The sequence below is a fragment of the Stegodyphus dumicola genome, chromosome 3 (genome assembly GCF_044657685.1).
Source record: "Stegodyphus dumicola isolate Sdum_Otavi_A_Nest chromosome 3, ASM4465768v1".
In the NCBI taxonomy this organism is placed as follows: domain Eukaryota; kingdom Metazoa; phylum Arthropoda; class Arachnida; order Araneae; family Eresidae; genus Stegodyphus; species Stegodyphus dumicola.
The window spans coordinates 109,753,970-109,781,223 of record NC_140770.1 but is presented as its reverse complement, the minus strand read 5'-3'; the positions used below and the strand labels follow the sequence as shown (position 1 = coordinate 109,781,223).

Here is a 27,254-nt window from a genome sequence, read left to right as displayed (position 1 = left end):
CGGAGACGAATTAGGAATACTATGTGAAAAGTCTGATCATTGTTGAGAATTGTATTTGGAATAAATGCATGCATTAACGTTACTCAAAAGGAATGGAAGAAATGAAGATTTAAAGAAACGTTTTTAAAAAATTTTAAACCCCTAAAAGTTTCACGGCAAACTTTGTATCATAAAATTAAAAAAGGATTAAATAGGCTGAAATTATTTTGTGGAAGGGAGCAATTTTTCCTTCGGAAAAGCTCTGTAATATCATCCCGCAATGTTTAGCATAACAGTTCTCATGCCAATGAATAAAAACTGTTGTTTAATTTAAAAGCATAAAGACGTCCACTATTGATATTAAAAATTACGTTAAGTATCAATATACAAAGACTGCCACAGAGTAAAATTGTCATATGCCAGCAGGCCACTCTGTAAGCAAAATTATTCTTTGAATATGTTGCGAGAAACGTATCGCTTATTATTTATACGATTTGAATATCATTGACAAACACATGAGAAGGCTAGCTGCCTGGCACGTGCAGGGTGTTGCAGATTCTCAGTTTCATGTCAGAAATAATTAAATAAAAAAATCGTTGCTTAGCACATGCCAGAATTCAATATAAGACATTCAGCAACAAGAAGGGTGCTACTTTGATAGACAGTTGCATGGATTTTGGCAACTGTTTTTGGCAAGCAATACGACTTATGGTAAACCCATTGCTGGACAAGTTATTTATGGTAAGTGATACATTATTGTCATTTTATTTAATAAATAATGCGTTTTATTATGCATATATTCCGTGTTTTAAATATTATTTATGGCTTCTAAATTTTAAAAATCAATTTAATTTTGCATTTTTATTTAAAATAAAAATCTTATTGTTTATGATATTTTGTATAATTTTATGGTGTAGATGATGTAATCAATGACGTCGCCTTACTTGAAAAGTAATTGGTTTTAATATTTATAAATTTAATCTAATGTTTTAAACATTATTTATGGCTCTTAAATATTAAAATACAATTTAATTTTGATTTTTTTTTGAAAATGATTTTATTATGTATGATTATTTAAATAATTTTAATTCTATGCGTGATGTAATCAGCTTCCTGATTGGTTACTGAATATTTGTGCATTACCGCGCCATTTTAAAATTTTATTATTCATCTCTTCGAATTCCTTATATTTCAAAGTGAATGGATATGTCCGTTTCGAAGATAAATGTTTTTATCGGTAACTACCAAGAATTATTGGTATCGGAATCAAAAAATTGTCCTTTGAGACCTCATTTTGGCCAACCTGGCCTTCCTAATCAAAGATTTATTTATAAATTGTTACAAGGGTCAGAGGAAATTTATTAAAAATTTTTGGAGGAAACCTCGCTAATTGCTTTTTCGGCTAAAGTGCATAATCGTCCACTTATTTGACTGGCGTTTGTTTGGTGCTATTTAGAAGAGTAAGAAGAATTGGATTTTTGTCAATTTTCTTTGACTTTTTAAGTGAAAATAAGTCGATGTGTACATGGATAAAGTCAAGGGAATGAGCAATGGCATTTTTGTGCAATTCTGTGATTTTTTTTAAGTGAAAATAGGTCGATGTGTACATGGATACCGAATATGTGCAGTTCTTAAAAACGTGCCAAGCAGTGGGCGATTCTGCACTTTCCTCGCTTTTTCAATGAAATGCGAGAGATGTGGATCATAGATGAAGATCGTTAAAAGAGCCGATTCTGAGGACGGCCGTATATGGTATTGTGATCACGGTGGAAGAAATAACCGCTGTAACGGTAAAAAAAGTGCTAGACATTCTTCCTTTTTTACCGGCAAATTTTTTTCATTCATATCTAAATTATGATTCCGATTTGTTTTGTGGTACTTATGAATATACGACAGGTTAAATACTCCAAAAAATGCAAGTACATATTTTTCTTTTTCTTTATAATTGTATACTTTAACTTTTATTAAAAATTTAATTTTATTAAAATTTTTATTAAAAATTAATACACTGTTTTAAAAATTGCTGAGATATTTATTGCCACATATGTTTTAATGTTAAATAATTATATCCTATCAAACTTAGTTTAAAGTATTTGAATTTAAGTAATATTTTAATTCTTTTAAACATTGGTATGATGTTTTTAATTCGATATTCAATTTAAGTAATATTTTAATCAAATTAAACGTTGGCGCAATGTTTCTATAGCGGTGTTTTTATTCTATTTCTTTATTATATGAAAGTAATAATTTAACCTTACTTTAATATTTTATACTCATTGTAAATGTATTTATTTACATTTTCCTGCCATCTTAAAAAACAACGTTTTCAACAAAAAATTAATCCATTATTTTTAACGATATTTATTTTTTTAAAGTTTCGAATAATTTGCTATGCGTAAAATACGTAAAACAGCGTTTTCAAGATGGCTGACGATTGTAAAAACCGCGCCAACAATTGCGCCAACGTAAATCGCCAAAAATCCGTGCAACCGTCTACCAAAGTAGCACCACAAGAAGACGAGGATAAAGTAAATCTGTTACTCATCTGTTACTAATATTCTGTCCTATGTGTCGAGGTATGTCGTAACAGTATGATGTGCTATGTCTTATTTGCTGTTAGTACTATTTCCTATGTATACCGTAATCAGGTCCCCTGTGGAAGGGGCGGTACGCTAGAGAGGTAGTGCATGTGGGCTATACCATTTTTGTCAATGGCGATGGCGTGGGGCCCCCTGTACTTGTGTACTTGTTCCTGTCCTGTCCTGTTACTGATATTCAAAGTTCAATGAATCGTAAATTGCTTGTTTCATTTATATGTTCACAGTACACTTATTACCTACCTTTGCCTGCAGAAGCACTTATTCTGCGACATTTGTATATGCACTTCTAAAGATCTGGACTTTGACTGGAACTCGGAAACAGAATTTTCTAATCCGCGAACTACACTTATTGAAGCAGGTAAACAGATTTTGAAATTCCTGCTTGAAAGTTAGCCTTTGATAGTCTTGAGAATTACCAGTTGATGAAAGTGATCTAACCGACTGTATGTTTTGTTAGCCTCCTTTTGTAGTTAAATTAATCACTCATAAAACGATTGTAAAAGACAAACAAACATTTATTTAAAGATAAATCTTAATAACCTACACGTAACGTATTCGTAAACATACATAACATAACAAACGTACTTACTGCATCGTACCAATATACATTTCAAGCATGCATCATCTGAATGTAATTTAAAAATTATAATAGAACGACATCCAGAAATTAACTGTTGCCATTTCTCAATAGATATTTTGCCTAATAACAATAAATAATTTACAATCGTACTTACATTATTCGACCATCCTGACGTTTTCGTTCTTCAATTTCTTCTTTTTCTTTTCTTTCATTTATTATAATGTTTAACCATTCTTTGGCGCATTCTCCATCGTACTCTTTCCTAGCCAAAATTATCTTTTTCAAATCGCTCATTTTATGACTCTCATTTACATCTTCTTCTAATTCTTCAGCTAATATTCTTAAATTGCATTTATTTGCCTTACCGAAAATAGACATTTTCGTACTTATTAAAATGCTTATACATATAGTATATGCTATTATTATTACTTCCAATTAGACAACTTAGTAGAACACAGTTATTGGTATTTTATAAGTTTATTTGACGTTCTAAATAAATGGAAAAAAAATTAAACTCTCTTTCCAAAATAATCATAAAATAAAAAAATTAAATTCTATAATAAATATGTTACATCAATCAATGCACATACCTTGAAATTCAAATTCTTTTCAATTTATTTACGTATAGCAAAGTCTTTTAACTTTAAGCTTTAGGTTTCAGAATAATCCCGCTTCTGATTTATGTTAACTTCTATTTATAATTTTTAAAATATATCCAGATGATAAACGCTTGAAATGTATCTTGGTACGATGCAGTACGTTTGTTATGTTATGTACGTTTACGATTAAGTTACGTGTAGGTTATTAAGATTTATCTTTAAATAAGTGATTGTTTGTCTTTTACAATCGTTTTATGAGTGATTAATTTAACTACAAAAGGAAGCTAACAGTTCACACACGGTATTAGGGCCTAGTATGTGTGAAGTACGCTATTACGTTCAACAAAAATTTAATTTGTTCTAGTAAAATTTCATATTTCTGAAAATGCATGCAGATGTTAGAAAAATGTAACTATAGGCTTTATTTACTTATATATGAATCCTAGATATATTTTTTCAGTAACGAAACTTGAAAGTAAAGAAGAGTAATTGTGTATATATTCTCTTATTCATAAGATTTTAAGTTTAGATCCCAAACTTAATTACATTTTATATTATGTAAACAAGAGTCCAATGTAGTACTAAACCCTAAATAAAAAATTAAATACCTATAAACCATTTTAGTTGACGTGTAAAATATATGTTGTTTAAATTTAAGTTACTTGAATGTCAGTAGAAAAAATAAATAACAAACAGTCTATATATTAAATGAAAATTTTATTAATCAAACATGAGAATACACAATTCACACTGATATAATAAATAGGATTTGACTACGAGTGGACTCTTGTTTATGAATTAGTGATTAGGAAAATCATTCTTAACAAATTAGCGATTAGTAAAATAATAATCTACAGTACTATATATTTATCTTTATTGGCATAAGCATTCTTACATATATTTAACTCATACCTGAGGGGTCTGCTTTCTTTTATAAGGATATCTTTATATCTTGTTTATATATATATATAAAGGCATTTTTGTAAAAAAAGGTAATAAGTGTTTATCTTATCATTTTCCGTTACCAGAGTAGTCATAATCCGTGAGATATTGATTAAATATCTTATAAAATTTGTACGCTTAAAATCTATTTTTTACAGCTTTCAAATTATTTTAAACCTATATTATCAAATTTAAATTTAAATTTAAAATATAAATTGGCAACATTTTTTCAAAATTTAACATTATCAAATCTTATTAGAATGGAATTCCTTTCATAGAAGTCATCTGAGTTTCCTGCATGCATAGTTATATGCATAGTATACATGCATACATAAAAGGCCTTTCAAAGAAAATGTTTAAAATAATTATACTTTAAAGGTAAGTAAAACTTTCATAAAAGAGAAAATAACGCTCATGAAAATAATATTATTATTTATCTAAAATTATTTTAGACTTTTCTATGTTTTATCGTATTAAATGCTGCAAAACATTCAGTCCGTTATAACTGATTTATACGAAAATAATCCCAGAGTAAATGAGACAAGTTTTGGCTTAAACTATGAAATATATTTTGAATTACAATAAAAATGTTATATTTTAGTACAATTCTGGGAAATTCAAATTATAAAAAAAACTAATTTTACAGAAAATAAGGTAATCAAATTAGAGAACACTTTTTTTAAAAAATTAAGTATTTAAAGTTCACTATTTAAATAAATTTTAGGTTGAAAATTCAATACGGAATGAAGCGGTATTTTAATGCATGTATTAATGAGATTTACTTTAGGAGATTAAAGAATGAATTTCTAAATAAATGTCTTATTTTTCTAAATATGTACACTTTAAAACAAAACATTTTATTACTGAAAATATTTAACATAATTCAGATAGCTACGAGGTTAACAGCTAATTTCAGAAAATTCTGAAAGTACACAAAATTAAAAAAAAAAAGATAGATAGATCTCTGTATTTCGTATTTAGAAGAACAAGAGTCCACTTTCAAATTAAAACAAGTCACAAAAGAAGATACATTTTGTTCTTTCTTTGTTCAAATAGCTTATTTTGAGTGCACAGATTGGGATGAAAGGTCTTTCCTGTGAACAAGAATATACACATTCTTAATATAAAGGAAGACATTTCTTTGTAAAAGAACACATTTAAACGGCTTGGAAAGTTATTGTTGTTCTTTAACAGCGTATTAACAGCGTTCTTTAATAGCGTATTATTTCTTCCAGTGAAAAATGGACATGTAGCACACATAGATAAATAAAAGTCTATGTTCGCTGTTACGGTCTTAAATGCTGAAAACGCCAGAAGCACGAAGACGTGTTTCATCACGGGAACAGCAGTAATCACATCAACTGAATTCAGTATATATACACACATACATAACATATATATATAGAGATATGCTATGCATGTACATACATAATACTTCTATGTATGTACGTACATATATCTACTAAAGAATGTGAATTCTAGTGAATGATATACATATACATATGTATGCACGAGTACAGAAGGGCAATGAAATTGATAAAATGTTCTGTGATAATGTGAAATTAATTTCGCAATACATAAAGAACAAAGTCTAAAATAACTATCATCTATAAATAGCCATACATTAACATAGCAACGAAACAATAGTAAACTAACAGATTAAGATACCCAGACAAAATTAAGCATAACAAAAACTAATTTTCGATATGAAAAATTAACATTATTTGGATCACCGTATGGCTAAATTTATTTCATCACTGGATCTAACATTATCCAATCAAAATAATAAATTGGATCTCGTTTGAATAGCATCATGTAAGTGCAGTTTTATAATTAATATATTATGAATATAATGTGTTTGTATGCGTTTGTGTTTATATGATTTGACAATAGTATACATGTGTATTAGTTTACTTCTAATGATATATGTAATAATGAAAATATGTAAGCTAAGAATGCATAATAAACAAGAGTAGAAAAAAGTTAAAACTAGTTAAAATAGTTACTAGATAAAATAGTTTATAGTTAAAAAATCTAGTTAAATTTGATGAATACATATCTCACTACTTGACCTGAAGTGAGATACTAAGAAGGCAAAAAAAATATTTTATTTAACTGAGAAATTTTTAAAGCTTTTATCGAGCTTCTATAGAAGTCTATACATTTTAGAGTTCTCAGAGCTCTTTTCTGTCCGTTCAAATCGCTTTGCGTTTGAATTTGCAAAAACATTAATTGTTTGCAATAAGTAACAATATGCGTTCAATTAGTTTTGAATCATTACTGCAAACAAAATTTAAAACAATTTTGTAATTCTCTCTTTTATGTAAGCTAATGTTTTTATCATTTATTATTTAATGCAAAATCTAATCACCTGATATTCTATCTACATCAGCAAAAATATAAGCAATCCTCATTATAAGATGTTGTTAAATTTCAGTGATGAATTTCATTAGCGAACATTCCAGTACAAACCCGCTGCATTATAAGGGATTTATTTTCAAATATATTAATTACATTTTGAGTTTTAAGATTTCTAACAGTTTGTTATTTTCAAGATTCCTTTAAAGAACACAGAAATGTTCAACAGTAAACTAAACTCCAGTTATTGCACTATGAAACTGCAAATCTTCATAAGCAATACTTAAATTATTTTTAGATAGCAAGCAGCATTTAGAGCATTTAAGTAATCTCCGTACTCCTAAAAACAGCATTTCATTTTCCACAATTATTAGAAACGATTTTCACTTGGGAAACGTAGAAATGTGTTTCGAATGCGATCAGAATTCATGGTATGTTGCTGAATAAGAAGTTCTTATGATTTAAGAATAAGAATTTCTTTACAGCTATAAAAAATCCTTCTCAATTTTAAATAACTTAAGTTTTAGCTAACTAAATACTGATATATGTTATATATTTAGTACCATTTCGACAAGGAGAAGAAAACAATAATTAAAAGCTTAATACAATTTTTAGGGATAGTTTATGAAAGTTAATATCCTTTTATTTTATTAACTCTTCCTCGAATGGCATAGATAGGGAATTAAAAAGGGACGTAATATTTAAAAATTTTTTTAACGGTATATGTCGTTAAATAGTCACTCTAATATTTTAGATTTCAATTTTCTAGCTAAATTTTATAAATTAAACTTTAAAATATTTTATGTAGCATTTATTATTAGTTTAATAAATTACAGGAAATATGATGACTGTACAGATTATTCCAATGAAATGAATTCATCCACTGTTATTTTACATGATAAATAATCGTAAAAATATAATATTTATTTTTACAAACTTTTGAATTAAAATTTTTCGCTTTTAGTTATTTCTTAGCTGATGTTCGGATTGGTGACAGAAACACATATGATTTATGTAGAATATATATATATATAGCAGCATGAAGAATACGGAAGACAAAACTTCAATAGTTAATATTATTGAATATTATTTAAATCTTGCATCAGAAAAAGAAAAAAAATACTTTCGCTATTATATACTATTTGACTTATGCTTTTTATTCTTAAATAGTTAAGTTATTTAAAACAATTACAATAAAGAATTTGATTGAACTAACATTTAAGTGAACAAAGTGAAAAAAATTTAAGTACAATATAAGTATAGGCTGCAAATGATTAATTTTATGATTTAAATAAATAACTTTTGAGTTCTATTTGTTTTTCATTTTCAATTCAGCACTGTATCGCCAACAATTGGGAATTTTATGAGGGAAAGTTTCACGACCAAGAAAAACAAGAATTGAATCAATTTTGCTTTAGAAATCGACACTCTACTTCTATGCAACTAACATATTACGCATTCTTCAATGTTGGAAATGCGCTCATTGCTTGAGCAGTTTGTCATAATTGATTCAATATTTTCAATGATGCATCATGGATTTTTTGAGGAAACGTTTTTACAACCGAATCATTTATTGAGTTTTAAATTTTAATTGGCCATCGCAAGAGCCACATATTTTTCTCTCTGAGGCTCCAAAAATATGCTAGCAAGCCACGAATCATACAACATCTTAAGCCTATATTCGAGGAGCTACTCAAGAATTAAGACATGAAATCTTAACAAGAGTTATTGGAAAGTTCCTGAATAAAAACGCCAAATCGAGGCTAACAGCGGCCTTCATTTGACATGTATTAATTTTAAACCATAATGTTAACATATTTCCATAAATTGAATTTAATGTTAAGAACAACAAAAAATAATTAAGGTTGAAAAAGTGTTATTCAATATTTTAATTATAATGTTAATCATGCCCACCGTATACACTGATTGTTTATACACCAAAAGTGCTGTTGAATTAGGGATAGGAGACAACAGGGACCGATGTTGAGAAACACTCACTAACTTAGGAAGGATATGAAATATTTTCAGCGTTACTTCCCTATGAGAGCACATCTGTTCAAACTATGGTTATACAGATGCTACCTTTGCTTCTGTCAAGAATTTGCCTTAAAGGATCAAATTGGAAACTATTTATAAGTGCCTTTTGGCAGAAGGTAAATAACATGTGCCTGATTGACGCATTTATTGAAGAAATATTAGCCAAACGAGTCAGTGGCCATACCATGCTATGTTCATTCAGTTTATGATCAGAGTTTACGGGAGTCACTGATTTCAAAACCTCATCTGGACCATCTATCACAATTAAATAATCTGAAATTGAAAATAAGTAGCGTAGAGTGATGTATTCTGATTTAAAATTCATCTTCCTATTGGAAGATTGAGAAAATGGGATTAATCTTATGAAGTTCGGGATCCTGTAAGCTCATTGGAGCAACAAATGCGTATCGTGGTTTAATGATAACCTTGAAGTGTCTTCAGTTATTATTTGCAAGATATTTTGTATAATATAGTATAGTGGTATTCAAGCTATGGATCACGAGCCCATTTGGAGTTGCGAAAATTTATAGTGGGGTTTCAAAGTGGATACTAATTCAAAGTGGATACTAACTCTAATTGATGGTATATAACTAAGGGCCGACGTTATGATTGGAGTCGCGAAATGTTTTTTTTTTCTTGGCGTAATTTGTATTTTATGTGGTAGCACTGCCATAAAAGTTTGAATACCGCTGCTGAAGTATATTAGAGATCCATTCCTCGTACGAAGAACTCATGCTTGATCACTTATACCATTTTTGCCCCTCATCTATTTGAATAGAAATTGCATCTCTCAGCAAGGTGACTGTTCATCTCACAAATCAAGGTTGGAAGTTACATGTACTGAGGAGTATTACTATTGCATTTGAAATAATGAAGTAGCCACGTTAAAAGGTCTAAATTTAAATCTTATTGAAAACCTATTGGATATTATCAAGCAATGTAGAAAGTTTTAGAAGACTCACAGCTTTTGGAATATTTCGCAAGATTGTACGGTGTGTAGTGAATATTAATATGGCAAAACGTAACTAAGTAGCTACCCCTAATTCAATAATATAGTGTGTTAGGTATTCAGCGTGTGAAAAAGCTTTCACAAAATTTTGAATTTACTTTTAGCAGAAAATTTATCTCTGACTTCAGAAAGAAAATTATGGTTTTAAAGATCTATTGAAAAAGTTTTGCATTTCGATTGTCTTTTCTATTTTATTTGTAACCTGAAGATAATCTTTAATTAAGGAATGACAATTTAAACTAAAAATGCTTACAATTTCCGAAAAAGCTATCAATTCCTTAATTTATAAATACTACAAAAGTCTAAAGCAGACACACAAATTTCAAAACGATTTTTCTCCCTTATCCTTCATTTTATTCTTATTGAAAAACTTATACTTCGTAAGTCTCTTGCTGAAATTATGCTGGAAGAATGCATTTCATAGAAGCAAGGTGCTTCAGAGTCAATGTTTTGAATTGTCTGTGACACATCTATCGCGGCCAGAAGTACTCACTCACGTTTATCAGCATCATCCGTTGGAGGACGTTGCCATATGTTGACTTGGGAAGGCCTTCTGTTTTGAGGATCCTTAATCCGATAGCCTTCTAGAAGATCTCGAATGGTCAAAACTCCCGGATGTGTTAAATAGTAATCAGGCGTATGTCCTGCCTAAATCAGATATAAAGTCATTAAAATTAATTCAATCACAAAATAACAAAATTATTATATTTCGGAAGATTTACTAAAATAAAATTTATAAAGTACAATTGTGTCAAAATTAAATTAACGTAAACAAAATCAATATTTTCTCAATCAGTACACAACTAAATTCAAAGAATTTATTATGAGTAAAAATCTAATTGCAGTAAACTCCCGATTAATCTGGATAATACAGATTCCAGTCGAGTTAAAAAATTAGTTAAAAAGTTAGTCATTTAAAAAATCACAAGAAAGATAAGTAACATGAATTACAATTAACAGAAAAATAATATTAGCAACCGTATTACTCGTATTTTTAAGCAATTGGATTAGGAAAATAAGTTTGTTTGGTTATATAATTAAATCAGCACTGCAAATAAAAGTAAAACTTAAACACAAAGAAAACTTTCGAAAAAATATTTATCTTGCGTTTCCTCGGCAATCAATGGAGACCGGGGAAGATTCATGGTTGTAGACTTATTATTTATTTTTAAGATATAGCAATTGACTTTTAGCGGATGATTTAACAATTATTTTTTATTCTAAGTTATGTATAATTGATTATGTATTGTTGTAGATAATGATTGTTCCTAAATACTGTGACATCACTGCTGCCATTCAACACATTTGATACTTTTTTTTGTATTTCACGTAGAGAGTCTGACTTATTCTGATGATTTCTGATAGTAATTTTCCAATGTTCCAGAACTTAAATCTTTCGAAAAGAAATCTCGGTTAAGCTGAATGTAGTTCTCAGTTTTCATAGTCTATCAAAATATTGTCGAAATCAAGGAAAGGTACCTCAAACGTTTACTAAAAATGGAAATTAAAATATTACATAGGTAAATGAGATATATTGTAAAATATTGCTAAATTAACTTCATTTTGCTGGTTAGATCTTTACTTGAATTGTGAAACCACTATTCTTTAAGTTCAATCTGTATCAATGACAAAAACCTGAGAAGGGTGAAAAGACCCTTTTATTCAACTCAAGAAGGAATTTACAGACGGCACTCCTGGTGCATACAAACTTAGCCAATACGTTTGGCTGAAATTCAAAACAAAAATGTATAATTAAAACTAAGTTGAATAATCAGTCGAAGCTGCACAGCGATCATTAACGCGAGTTGGATCTTAGCCCTACCACCGATGCACACAAACCGGGAATTAATATGTACGGCAGTAAAATATAGAGGCCGTTCCCACATTTTTTAGACGATTGTCATCGTAATTACAGAACAGAAATATTTTACCTAACTTTTTATGTTTTAAATGTTCTGTTTGATAAACCTTTCTTCACTATCTTTATAACACCATAATTTCCAAAACAATAAAGCCTTTTGAAGTATCGGAAGAACTATTTTATCAAATTCCTGTCAAAGAGCTTTCCAAAGTCTAAGAATGTTGTAAGTCAAAGTTTGGACAACCCGCTTTTTAAAAGTCAAAAGCGCAAAAATACATTGGTAATAGATCAGGAGAATTAGTACGGATATGAGTGAAGGATATGACCTTGATACCCATTTCTTTTACCCTTTTTCCAGGAAATTAACAGTAGATTTTGACGTGTCACTGCTTACTTTGTCTTGATGATGTTCTACTGATTGATCACACTGTGTGCAAAAGAGAATGTATTTCATATTTGAAAATTGGGTTTTTGATAATATGTAGAGTTGACCTTAGCATTTTTCTTCATCTATTTTTTATTATTTTTAACTTGGCATTATATGGAAAACCAGCAGAAATCATAAATTGCAGTCATTTAAGTACACCCAAGATTCGTCTACTGTGACAGCATTTTATCAGTTTTGTCCGGATAAATGCTTCTCATAAAGAATTCTGAAGAGCATTTTGTGTACTGCGATATATCGTAGAGAAAAAAGATGCATATTATGTTTTTTCGTCTTTTAAAGATTCAAATTAACATTAATCACTTTGTTTACATTTGACACTCATCATTTTAATGATGTTGCAATTTTCATTTGAATAGGCGCTTTTCTTTTAACATTAAATTTGCAATATTCAAAACATTCCGTTTATCCCTTGGATACGTATTAGAAAAATGTTTTCACTTGAAGCTAAAATTTGATGTTTTTTTATCATTTTTTGTTGACAACATTAATTATCGTAACTTTAGATACTGAAAAACCATGGCTTTAACAACGTTTTTTAATCACTAGATACGAATAAGTTTCTTCGGAAAGAACACAAACATAGCCTTCCATCTACTCCTTCTTTAAAAGCGAAATTTTGCATGCAAACAAAACTATTAATTAACAGACGATAATTTATACTTTAAAAAATACAGCAGTTAAACAAATTCAAAAGAGTTTTTTTTAATACCAAAGCAAAATCTAAAAAATGTGCGAAAAGCGTTTACAGAAAGCTTAAATCAGGGAAACAATGTGGCCAAACGGCAGAACACGCTCGCTCTGTCTGAAGTAATTCAGACAGCAACTTAAATAGTATCTTTCTACACTAATTTGTGTAACAAGAGAAACTGAAATATCATTTTGGGAGGAAACGGAAATGAGGGAAGATAGAAAAGATAAATAACTGAACAAAAATTTATTAGTTTAAAACTAAATGTTTCTTTACAATATAAATATTTACCCGCCACAGAATTGTGAACGAAAGGTTAAACTTTGTAATAATGAACTAATAATAATAATGAATATAATGATAATGAACTAATGTTTCCCTCACCACCATTTAAATTACACTTTAAATATAAGAGCAGTTGGAAAATTGGAATAACAGCAGTCTCAAGCTAAAGTAACTAGATGGTTGAATGTTTCCACATTTGATACATTAAGTAAATAGAGCAATTGGCAGAAAATCAGTATAAGGAAAATTAAGAACCAGAGCACGATACAAATTATATTATTTGACACTGACAGGCTTTTGGAATGTAGAACAGACAACAGATAATTTTTTGTATCAAATTTGCTCTGCTTCAAGAATACAAGATCGAGGCACGTGCTTTGACAGAACTCTCAACGAGGAAGATCATCCTATAGTAAGTAAATTTTTTACACCGTCTTCACGTCTTTTTCCTGAAATGCAGACAACGCCAGGCTTAGACACAGGATTGGTGAGCTGACGCACTCGTCAATGATGGGTCATCGAAAAGCATTATGATGGACTGGTATTTTCATGAGGTTCTTTGGCTGCTCTAAGATGAAGAGAAGAAGTATTAAAGGTCTATGCAAAGCTTTTCAAAGACGCTTTTGTAAAATTAATGAATGTTAACATAATGCTGAGCTAATCAATGGATATCGTAAAAATAATGGTATTTAGAGTAAAACCAATGGCCAGCCTAAAGTTTCTAACTTGAAATATGTATTTTGTTTTGGTAACTTTTGGTTTTGAGGAAGGTCGATTTAGGGATCTTGATGCTGTAGATTCTAATGAGAGAGAGCATAGTTATAGAATTTGAGTAATGAAATTCAAATTTAAAATTTTATTGAAATACATGTTTTCATTTTAATGCAAAGGAACCAACGAAGCCTTATTACTGTTGATTTTCAGATTGTAGATTTAATAACTTTGAATTAGTATTTGAACTCGAATTAATTTACTTTTAAAGTATATGCCATTATTGATTTCATGTAAATTTAGATCAATGATCCTGTTCTTCCTCACAGTATAAGAGTTTCAGCTTCTTAAGCTTCTTATTCTTTATTTTTGTCCGGTACCAGTGGTAGAGAAAAAGTTAGAGAAAGTAAGTTTAGCTTAAAGTTAAAAATTTATTTAATAAATTATTTCTCTTAATATAACAGCTATATTACCTACTTGAAAATCACTACACTTTCTCTAGCAATGGTGGACAAATAATATTGAATATTTATTCCTGAATTTTTTGTCTCAAATCTTCTTGTAATCTTTGCAAATACCTAAATCGTCCTATAAAAGGACACCTATGAATGGCATCGAAATCTAAAACTTCTCTGCTAGAACACCTTTCAGAAACATTGTTGGTGACAATTGAATCAGATCATTTATAATTAGATACATAACCTAAAGGTCTGGATTTAATAACGGCTTCCCAATCGTAAAGCACAATGTACAACTCTCCTTAGTTACTGAAAGTTTTACCAAAGATTCGTCTCAATAATTGAGTATCCTTATCAAAGATTCGTCTCAATAATTCTTTATCATTCGTTCTCACCAGCCGCTCCACTACATGACAGAAGAGAAAATAAAATTTTTTGTTATTCGCTTGATGTTAGAAAAAGTTGTAATTCCATTCCATTCTAACGATATTAGAGTATTATTTGTGCCTATGAAAGTTGTCCCATGGTCAGAATACAGAACACTCTTCCTTTTCTGGAGACAAATTTTCTAAAGGTTTGTACGAAAGCAACGATCGACAAGGATTGCAGTGCTTTTAAATGCACTTTACGATAAACATTGCAAATATACAACATTATCCATGCTTTTCTCCAGAATTAAGGTACAGCAGACCTGCATAATTCACCACAGAAACTTCAAATGCTTATATATGATCAATATGATCTTTAAGCAGAGGCACAAATGGAACTTTAGATCATTTAGCTTTGTTTTTTGTATACTACACAGTTAGTAGTTTCACTTTCGTTTTGCAAGCATAATCTGCAAGCCCGCATGAAGATATCATAATGCATTTTCAGCTTTTAAGACTTTTTTTATACGTGAGTTGATTTTCTTGATTTATCCAACCAGTCATCACCATGCCCTTGTTGTGTCTTTAAAAATGCAGCAATCTAGAAGTAAATGCTTTATCACGATGAATAAAATTTGTAATTGTAACGACAGTCTTTCTTTTCTGTTGATTTTTGTTACTTTTTCAGAGATTTCATAGTCGTCTTTAGGCCATTCTGTGGAATCTTTCTAGAGCCACTGAGAATCACCTACCATTACTGAAGAAAGCAGCTGAGAGATTTCATCCACAAAACGGCAGATCAGCAGGATTCAAAGTCTTCAATAAATGATGAGAATTAACAGGGCTATTATACTGGCGTATTTCTTTGCATCTATTAACAAACAAAAGTATTGAGTTTTGAGTTCCTCCAAGTTAATTTAACAGTTGAGTCACTCCAAAAATAAGTTTTGCATTTTCCAGTTTCCATTTTATTTTCTACACTAGTGACAAAATAATTTACATAAAATGTTTTTCCGCGGGATCCTTCAGCGCGTCAGGAGAATTATCTGATAGATGTTTTATGGTCGTTTCTAGTAGGACACTACACAAATACCATACAGAAGTGTCTCATGCTGATAAGCTGAACATTCTTTTATCATAGAGATCTAAAATAATCTTGGTCTTCGGATAATTTAATTTGTAGAAAAGCCTTCTTTAAATCAGACATACTTCTAATGGCAGATTTTTTAAATTTCATCCAAATCTGGGATACCTTCAAAATCAAATTTGGTCACATTTCTAGAAAGCTGTTGGGAAAGTTTCTCTTCTCATGTTCTGCTAAAACATCGAAAATAGGCCTGATTTTTGTTGTCACACTAGTATCTTTGAATACAACATGTTTAATTTCTTCATTCTGAGGAAGTTTTTCTATAACGTTCAGATTGAATTATTGTTGGAAAATCTTATTGCATTCTTCATACTTATTGTTTGCCTTTAACCGCACACTGTAAGTCTTTTTTCTCTTCTTCTGACTCATTATTTGAGGGTAACGGAAATTCATATCTTTCTTCTGCACTAATCTTCACAGTTTTCTTAAAGAATTTTAGTATTTCATCTTCATTGTATTCATATATTTCTTGATTGTATTCCTGTCCATTGTATTCATATTTATATATTCATATAGTCCCCAATTTCCATAAATCTGTTGTAAGGATTATGTTAATTTTATTAACGGTTAAATTTTACCTGCCAAATTCTGAACTTCAACTTATTACTTCCGGCCAGAACGTAGTTTTGGAATCATTCTGAATACTTAATGAGGAGGAACGGTAGTCAAACCGCGAAGTCTACTTGCAGAGTTAGAGAGAATCAGAGTTTCTGATTTGCGAGCGTCTGCCTTTTGGCTACTCTCTCTCAAAGCTGTTATTACGCTCGGCCGTACTCAGGCCCTTGATAAGCTTTGTAGTCAAATAGAGTTAAGGGGCTAACTCGATTAGAATCTTGATAGCTTCGGCTATATCTTTTTAGTTAAATCTTAGTTTTAGTTTATTTCTTAGTCTCTTAAGTTCAAGCCCAAGTGTCGGCTTTTATTGTACACTCCAAGACGGAGTTTTGTTAAATCTTATTGGAATAATAAAGGTTACCCTTCCATCTTGTTTCTTGTTACACGAACTTAAGCGATTATTCGCTAATTAGTTCTTAAGATTCGTCACTTTCTACAGTAACTAAGAAATACTCTAGTGAGAATCTTACACTGTTCTATCAATAGCATTCAAGCACGTGACTGTGTTTATTATGAAGTTATGAACTCTTTTGCGTTGTCCCAGCACAGCCCAACCTAACATAGTTTGTAAAGCTGACAAACAATTTTACAAACTTATGATGACCAGTCAATAATCTTCCATATATATCGGCACCTAATAATATTGTTCTTTAGGGAACATCATATTCTACATCAGTTAAGTTTAGATTCTTGCATTTAAAGAAATGGCAAATCTAAAGCTTCTAGTCGAGAAACCAGAGTTACATATTTTTTCTTGATCTTGTACAATACATTCAAATTTTAATATAATTTAAATACAATGAACCTTTTGTCTATCTTTACCTTGTAGAGTCATTAGAATTTTTCGAAGTTAGGAAATTGAAGAAATTCCCAGTACCCTCGCCGGGATTCAAACTCCAAACCTCCAGAAAAACATATTGAGTGTGCTTACCTGTTACATCACAAAAGCATACGGAAAAGAGGGAGAAAATATTTTATATACTCCCCCCTTTTAAAGGGTGACTTGGTATGAAGGGGTCCAGTCGCCAAATCGTGATGGTAAGGAATTATCGTCCACAAACCTTTTAGTTCGGACGCCACTGTAGAATCATTAGAATTTTTCGAAATCAGGAAACTGAAGAAATCCGTAATATCCTCTCGGAGATTCGAGTACCGGACCTCCCAAATACCCGCTGAGAGTCCTTCGCAGTTACACCCTGAAGGCATGCGGAAAGGAGAGAGAAATATCTCATAACCTTTCCGAAAAGATGATGCCTTAGTTTTTCTTCCCGTATTTTTTCTAAACCATGCTAATTTATTGCATTCCTTTTTTATATAATTTATTTTATTTAATCTTTTCTTTTATATCTAGAATCTAGCAATACTTTAGAAAATTTAAATTTTCCATTGCACTGAATTTGTAATATCAAAGTTTGTAACATCGTTTCATTTTCAAGTGACACCAAAATTTCTGTTTCACTTTTTCCATCTTATTTTGAAGCTTTATCTTCATTGCAGTTCTCGGATATTTTCAATTTTGTACACGTTATATTATGATGACGATTGCAACACAAGGAATATTTGATTTGAGCATCGCGTGTTTTGGAGATATGTCCAATGGTAAAAAAGAAAAAAAAAAGCTTCTTTCCTTTTTAATAAATACCTTTGCAATAACTTATAACAATACACGGACCTCTCGAATATGCGTAGAGCGTGCTGACCACACACTACGAAGGCATGCTAAGAAGGAGAGAGAAATACCTTATATACTCCCCCTTTGAAAGGGCAGCTGAGGATTAGAGGACCCAATCCTGGTGGTGGAGAATCATTACCCACCATCATTTTTAGTTCCGGCGCTACTATAGAGACATTAGGTTATTTTAAAGCCGAAAGATATGAAAAACGAGCAATGCATTCGCCCGGACTCGAACCACGGACCTCTTGAATACGCGCCGAGCGTGCTGACCACTACACCACGAAGGCACGCTAAGAAGCTAAGAGCTAAGCCAAGCTAAGAAGGCGCGAGAAATACCTAATAAACTCATTGGATGTTTTATAGGTTTCACCAGTTGGTCAAAATCTACTAACAGCATTTAATGCAGTTTTACATAATAGAGATTTCAAAGACACAGATTTTTCAACAACACTTTTATTTTTCTGAATTGCATTTTCATACTGATTCCAGAATTTTAATCATAAAGTAGAAAATTCATTAATATTTAGTTCAAGGAATTTAACAGCATTCGAAGCTTATAATTGAAAATCCTTCAGTTTGATTTTCTGTGGTAGCATAAACTAGTAACAAACACTAATTGCTGTGTCTGAAAAGAGCTACAGAGTCTTGAAAAAATTTAAAAACAACCTTTTTATTAAATTATAACTTTAACATAAATCTGCGACTCGTGCTTAACCAGCTCAACCACCACTTATAGCGAGGTAATTTAAAGTAACAATCAATTTCAAAAGTTGAACTAAGTCTAGTAGCAAAGACTACTGTAGTGCTGCTTCAGTCACATCGATTTATTATATCATTCATGATGATATAATAAATCGATGTGATAATCGATGATATAATAAGTCGAATTTAGTTTTCTCTTATCCATAGAACTCATTTGAGCATACCAACAAATTCCTGTGCGCGAGGAAGATGTACAAAAAACAACAATTCTCACACCCTTCGGCTTTGAAGAGCCAGGTAAAGGACATAAACCTCTTTCAACGAAAGTTGATGCAATCAACAATTTCCCGGAAACAAAGTCATTCACTAGTTCTAGACGATTTTAGATATGGCAAATTTTTATCACAGATTCATATGAAAATTGTGTGAAACTGCAACAACCTTCAACAACATTGTTCAGTGGTACAAAAGAAACTTCAGAAAAGAAATAACCTGGACTGAAGAAACAAACGCCTTCCGAGCTTCAAAAGATGCACTTTGTCATGCCACCAATTTAACTCACCTATCCGAAAAGGCCAAAATATGATTATCGAGTGATGCCCAACCAACACAACGAAAATATAGTGTTTATGACAGATAACTATTAGCCATCTATATAGCTGTAGAGCATTTCAAATACGTCTTAGTACTAGTCTTTCACGATATACACTAATCACAAAACAATAACATTTACTTTCCAAGAAGGTTTCGAAAAGCTTCGCCACGACAAGCTAGACAACTATCATAAACTGGCCACTTCTCAACTAATATCCAGTTCATCCAAGGGGATGAAATACCATTGATGACAAATTAGATACCAAACTCTCAAGAAGATGAAAATTTGGAGATACTGAGAAGCAACCCAAACTTAAAAATATTACGAATCCCTATGTCGGACAGCGAAAGGAAAATCTACTGCGAGACTCTTACAAATTATAATTGTTTATACATACCTGCAGAATTTCGACAGAAAATATTTTCATCAATTCATAACTCATCCAGGAACAAGATTCACAATAATATTGATAATAAAACGTTTAACATGGTCCAACATGTGTAAAAACTGCCAACTATGGGCTAGAGCATGTTTATCATGCCCAAGGTATAAAGTTCATAGACATACAGAGTTAGCTTTGGAAGAATTTAAAGTACTCCACACAGATTCCTAGGTCGACAGTTTGAGAGGCAACGTTTTCCAGCCTTGGGAAAATATCTTGGTTTTCATACAAATAACTATAACTGAGTATCATACGCAGGCAAACGGATTGATCAAAATACCACAGAGAACTTTAAAAGCAAGCCTAAAATGTCACCTGTTGGAATCAAAATCTTGGCTGGAAGCATTCCTTTCATTCGTTTAGACATAAGATCTACCGTCAAAGTATATTTATGTTGCTCATCCGCAGAGCCTGTACACGGATCCGCTCTAGCATTACCAGTAGAATTTGTTTCAACAACACCTGAGGTCGAACAGTCAGAATTTTCTCAAAATCTTCAGAAAATAATAAGAGATATGAAGTTATGACGTACCATAACCCATGGAAATAGAACAGTCTTTGTTTCTAAACAACTATTCAACTGTTCTCATGTATTCTTGTATAACATCATCAACAAATCGTCATTAGAGTCTGTCTATCTTGGACCGTATCCAGCTAGAGCAAGAAAGGATAAGTATTTCGATATTAAAATCCAGGGAAAAGCTAAAAGAGTTTCAATTGACACACTAAAACCATGTTTTATAATAAAAGAAGCAAATATTCCTTTCCAAGAATCACATTCCAAGGAAACAGTACTTGGCGAAACACCTGAGGCTACTGAAGAAAATTCAAAGACTCAGTATGAAACCAAGACTATCAGAACTGGATGATATGTGAAGTTCCTGAGTTTAAGATTATCTTCCACTATCGCTGTCACTGGGAAGGAGTGTGTACTGTCGCTTTGATCACATCGAATTATTATTATCACATCTTTCATCATCAAGTTTTCGATTAAGTTAAAGAGGAGAGCCAACCTTAAGCTACCTTGAAAAACCAAGGATAAACATCAATTTTCTGTTTGTGAGATTCGATATAAATAAATGAAAATAAATATTAATTTTACTGGAGTAAGAAAAGTGTCATTAATATACGTATATCATTATACTACACACTTTATAAATTGATTTAACGCGACATTGGTTCAAACCTTTCACCGACATAACGATTTAAATGTCAGCATCTATAATGCAGGACCAAAAAATTACAATCTTATCAGAGCTAGCGAATCCTAGTAACGTGATCTCGAGAAGAAGAAATATGCTCTGTCTTGCAATTCAAAACCTTCCAGTTTAAAAACTCTTAACCTGATTTGCATTCTGGTGAGGAAACGGAAAGCAGAAATGATAGTACAGGTTGAAATTATAAGTAACTGGTTAAATAAAATCCTAATAACCCTAAAACGTAATGGCGGAAAAATTTATATTACAATTTTGTTATAATTTAAGTGATAGTTTTGGTATCTACTATTCTTTCTTTCCATTTGCTAATTTTCTCGTTATGTTCTTCTCAAGATTCCATATTGGATTCAGGTTCATCAGCGTGGATATTACTTTCGATTTCACAATTTAGTAGCTTTAAGCTCTCCATGATTAATTGATTGATGGAGCTTAAATTAATTATTAATTGATTCTGAAACTCTTGTAAATAGTCTACGTTTTTCATCTACCAACTTATCAGGTGATTAATTCAAGGCTGTTCTGATTTTAGTTAAATATTTAGTAATCATCGAACCCAATGCAGAGCACTCTCGTTCCCTTTATCCAGAACTTCTTTCATTTTAAATTATACATTGTAAATAGATAAATAATAAATTTGCTTACCTTCAAATCTTAGTGAATTTAATATATATCCTTCTCCAAGAAAATAAACTATTTATATTTTCTCAGTTTACTAACTTGGTCACCTTCGATTCGAGTATTTTATATATGTTACCGTGAAAGACCGAAATTGGAGAATGTCGACTTTCACCGGAGAATATCAACATTCACCAAATACGTCGGTGAAAGACCGAATATTTCACTACATTCTTGTATATTCGGACTCTCACCGGTGTATGTCGACAATCACAGATATGCTCTGGTGAAAGTCGAAAAAAGAGGTCAAAGTGCCATAATAGTTTAAGCTGTTGCAATAAATAAGATTTGAATCACATAATTTAGTAAGTTTTTTATTACTGTTATTTTATTTTCTCATTTAGAACATACTGTATAATTAAGTAAGTTTTTAACTTCTATTATTTTCCTTTCTCATTTTGAATGTATTGTGTGTTTTAGGTTCTCATGTTCTTAAGTTCTTATTTCAAGTCTCAAGTGCGTTTATTCGCGACTGAATTACGGAGAAGAAAATATAATATTGTTATATGTTCAATGTCGACATTGACCGGTGTAAGTCAGAAATAAGAGTATTTGGAAAATATTTCGGACATACACCAAGAGACTATGTGAATGTTGACATTCACCGGTGAAAGTCGACATTCTCCAGATTTCGGTGTTTCACCGTAACATATAAAAATATCGAAAATGCGCTCTTTCTAATTTAATTAAATTGTAATATCACGTTTAGCCATAATATTGAAAGGGAAGTTTACTGTATGAATCTTACATGACAAATAAGAATGTTTGCATTACAATGAGATATTTATTATGCAAAGAATACATCTATCAGTTACGTCAAAACTCCATGAAGCGGAGAAAAAGAATAAATAAAAACCAAGTCGTTGCCAAACAATAAAAGCAAAATTAACCGTTCAAATTTTAAGTTCTTTGCAGTAACAATTACGTAATTCACCCTTCTTCAATCCAATCGTTCCAAAGATAATCATCCAGCTTTCCTTCCTGAGTATTAAGTACAGCAGATCCATTTTCTGAAGAAATGCATCGGAGATATAGTCAGCACTGAATAACTGAGTGCTTAAGATAGAAGCTTATCCATTTATTTAAATTATTTCTGTGAAACTAAGTGGACATTTTACTTCCCAAATGCGTTGTAAGGAAGAACTGTTTTACTCATATTCTGAGGAACATTTATGTGGATTTGGTACCCCTGTTTGACAATCATAAGAAATTTTAATTAGTTCTCAGCAATAGTTTCTTCAGATGATATAAAAAACTGCAGCCAGCTTCTTAATAACATAATAAAAAATATGAAAAGTAAACCCTCAAAATATTGATTTTGGATTATATAATAAGGAAAGCGAAACTGATCGAAACACGGTACTGAAAGCGAAAACCTCAACAGACTAAAAGAAAAACTTAACAGACTCTTAATATTAATAAACAATTAAGCTAAGAATTTCACCAAAGTAACTTTCAAGTTAAAAAAGTGCTTACCTTGTCTTTAACAGCTTCATCTGCCCCGGCCATGAGTAAGATGCGGTAATAGCTGCCACCATCCCTCATAACAGCTGCATAGTGCAATGGTGTTCTTCCCTCCTGAAAATAAAGGCAGATATAGCTGAAGCTTTCAGTAAACGTGTTAACAAACTGAAGATCGAAAAGTTATCACTAAGGCCTAAGCTAAAAATTTTAGAAAGCTAAAAAGAACATTATTATTTCTTTCAGATGTACAGATATATCAGCTCTTTATGCAAAATTTTAGATAATTATCAAACGAAAAACAAAACTCTTCTTTTGCGTTTTGCAGGAAAAGAATAAGGTAGAAATTTTAGCGGTGTTTTGTGAAAACAGGGAAAAAATCATAAAACCCAGAGTTTATAAATGGGAATACCATTGAAACCTTAAATATTTTCCCTACCAAAGTACCTTAAATATTTTCCTACCCTCATATAAAAGTTAAGTTATTGAACTGGAGTTTCTTAAAATCAACAGCTAATTGTACAACAGATAATAAAATCTAATAAAAGCATATAAACTGGAAAAATAAACTGTAAAACGCCAGGAATCAATAAAATGAGTATTTCTGAGTATTAGCCAACTTGTCTTGCCCTCATCTAGAAAATAATATTGAAAATATAATTTTTCGTTACTAGTGTAGTATGAAAAGGACGAATTAAAATCGTAAATCAGAAGTTTATGTAAGTAATGTTTTGAATAGATAAAAAAGAAAAAAAAAATATGCCCGTTATTTAAATAGAGTTATTTCTCAATAATATTATTTTAGAAATGTTTAAAGGTGTTCTTTCTCACGTAACATAAATTTATTTTTGATAAAGTGTAAGGATCTTAAGTTTTACTAACGTTTATTTTATTTTAAATCTTTACTATCACTTCTTATTTTCTACTTCCGGCCAGAATTAAAAGCTTTAACTTATTTATGCAAAATTTGTCTGCCGAACGCCAAGTACTTAAGTTGTGGCTTTTTGCCAAGCAAGAGAGAGGAAGGAGTTAGTCGAAGCAGGCCGCTTACCTTAGCAGTTTTACTCGGTTGCTGGTTGCCTTCCAGGCCAGAGGTTTAATCCTCTTAATAATTTTAAACGTATTGTAGTGTTAACAGTTCTCTGTACTACATACGGCTTCCTGTTAATATACGGCCAATCTTCCACGTAGGCCCTTGTTTATTATTCCAAAGTTAAGTTAGAGTTTAGTTAATATTTTTATATTCTTACGTTCAGACCACAAGTGGTTGGTCTCTGTATTCCGAAGTCCGGAAATTATTGTAAAGAGTGAAAAATAAAGGGTTTCGTATACCCTTCCTGTGTATCTTGTCTACTTCCCACATTTATTGAACATAGCTTTAGTAAGCTCCCTGTTCCGAGTCAGGTTCTTGAATGTTCCCCAAGCAAGTAAGGAGAAACACTGAACCTGATAAAAGTACTTGAATAATTTCTACATATTACATTATAGGGATTCCCCCCCCCCCAAAATGGTTTTTTCTTAATTCCTTTTTTTCTCCGAATGTTTCTTTTTTTGCTTTATAAGCAATTTCACGGATTCTTAAACATCGTCGGCTCCGGTTCAAATCCAGGCAAACGGGCTGACAGCATTCAAGTTTCTCGTTTTCTCCATGTGTTAAGCTTCGTCTGTACTAGGCAATACATTTCCGAACAACTTTTTAACGACGTCTGGGACGCCTAATCAGTCAGTCAGCACAAGGAAATACGCAACCGACGCTACAGAAACATGTTGCTTGCGTCTGCGCCGACCGTAAATGCGACGGAAAAGCAAAATTTCTGGTGACTTGATACAGCCAATGAAACTATCACATGCTATATAGGCGAGCTCAATTTTGTTTTTCTATTCTAATTAAAAATCCAAAAAAATAAACTAATATTATTTCTACAATTAGAAACTGTAAAATAAAATTAAATGAACGTCTACAACTCAAAACTATTAAACGTAGCGCTAGCAAAACTTTGAACGAAAGCGAAAGAGAACTGCTCTATTGAAAAACCAAACAACTAACTATAAAATTACCCTTGACCTTTAGAAAATCACTCCCAACAAGAGAACAGCAGAGAGAGAGAGAGAGAGAGATCACCCCCAACAGAGAGAGAGAAAGAACACAGATGTGGACCGTTGTCAATAAACTGACCGATGAGATGCGGAAAAACAAAGATTACAGTCTCTCAGTTGTCCTAGAGTCTTGGTGTGCCCGATCTGAGCACAGCTCGGGTTCGCCGTTCAATTTTAGGCAAGATTTCAAGGTAAAAAATTAAAAATAATATAGAATAAGGAGATTAGCATACAGCCAAAAAATAACATAGAAATTTCTTTTCAAACAATTCCTTTTATATTCTAAAAAAATTGGAAGATTTCTTTGAAAAATGAGGGTCTTAAAAAACTAAACATGGCTAAAATACTGGTTGTGTTGAGCTGCCATCTACTATAAATAAAGAAAGTTCAGAGTAACCTATAGTATCCTCTAAATCCTTTTTCATTCAAATTTTCTGTTTGTATAGAAGGAAACTTTTTCGGGCACACCGTTCCGCAAAGAGTTGAAACGACCATTGCGAAGACATGACTTTAACTTGTTCGCGTGCTTTAAGTTAATTAAATCAACTAATCTACTTAAATACTGACGAACTCAAAAGATTTGAATGTTTGAGAACTCAGTAGATGCTTTAAACGTTTATAGAAATTAATTGATAAATTCTCATGCATTAATTTTTTTTCTTAACCTTTTTTGATGTTTAAATAGAAAAGAAAAAAGAAATTAAAAGTTTTTATTAAGTAAACAATATGAGCTAGAGTTCGTTCATTTGTTTGCAATTCGTAAAACACACGTGTAATTTTTTTATTGTTATTTTATTTTTCTCTCTCCTCTTCCCCCCCCTTTTTTTACAAACGTGAAATGGTGAACAACCAACTTTACTAAATATAATAAATAAAAACCATATAATCAAATTATAAATATATATTGATTTTGTAAAAATCAAGACACTGAATAAATACAATAAATGTTATATAAAGTTTAAGGAAGATATTCAGAGAAAAGATTTCGTATTTTGAAGACATAGATAAGATTAAGCATTAAGGAAACCGACATAAATACACTACTCTTTATTGTTTTATTATACATTTCTATTAATGTCACTGAAATTAGGTCTTGTTATATTTACCAAACACTGACGAAATATGCCCTTTACTATTGATTTAAATAGCTTTTAGGCAAATATTAAAATAGGAAATACTATATTATGTTGAATGCATGAATTTATGAGTGAATGAACGTAAGAAGGTTGCTTTTCATATTAGACATTATACAATGTGGTTGTAAGATTGCTTAAAATTTTGCTTTAACTAAAGGGAGAATCTGACTTTATCTTTATCTAAAGATCAGAGCATTTCTCCACACAGCTGACATAATAAGTTTTCACATTCGATCGTTTTGAAGGAACGGAAAAAAAAAAAAAAAAAAAAAAAAAAAAAAAAAAAAAAAAAATTGCAAAGAATAGCTGTATTTTTAGACAATTACTTTAACACAAAATTAGTTTTCATTTTTGAAGAAAATTGTAGAATCTTACTTTTAATTCTGCTATCAGATGACCTTGTATTTGATTTTACTCTGAAAACGCACACAAATTTACCCTTTATATGAAGTAAGGAAGATCGGATTTTTGAAGTGTTAGCGAAAATGTACACAAATTTTCCTTTATTTTAAGCGCGATACTTGAAATACGATCTAATAAATAAGAACTTTATCCTCTTTGTATGTGTA

General features: G+C 31.0%; 1 protein-coding gene across 3 annotated transcripts in view; it reads right to left on the bottom strand.

The window, feature by feature from the left end:
• LOC118202692 (uncharacterized) overlaps positions 1-27,254 on the bottom strand; it is a 376,501-nt gene that overhangs the window by 91,689 nt on the left and 257,558 nt on the right. For all 3 annotated transcript variants that reach the window (XM_085813163.1, XM_085813164.1, XM_085813165.1), the window contains 2 exons: positions 23,468-23,569; positions 10,602-10,752 (listed from right to left, as the gene is read on the bottom strand). In XM_085813163.1, coding sequence (XP_085669289.1) covers positions 10,602-10,752; positions 23,468-23,569 — 253 coding nt within the window. The remainder of the gene's footprint in view (positions 1-10,601; positions 10,753-23,467; positions 23,570-27,254) is intronic.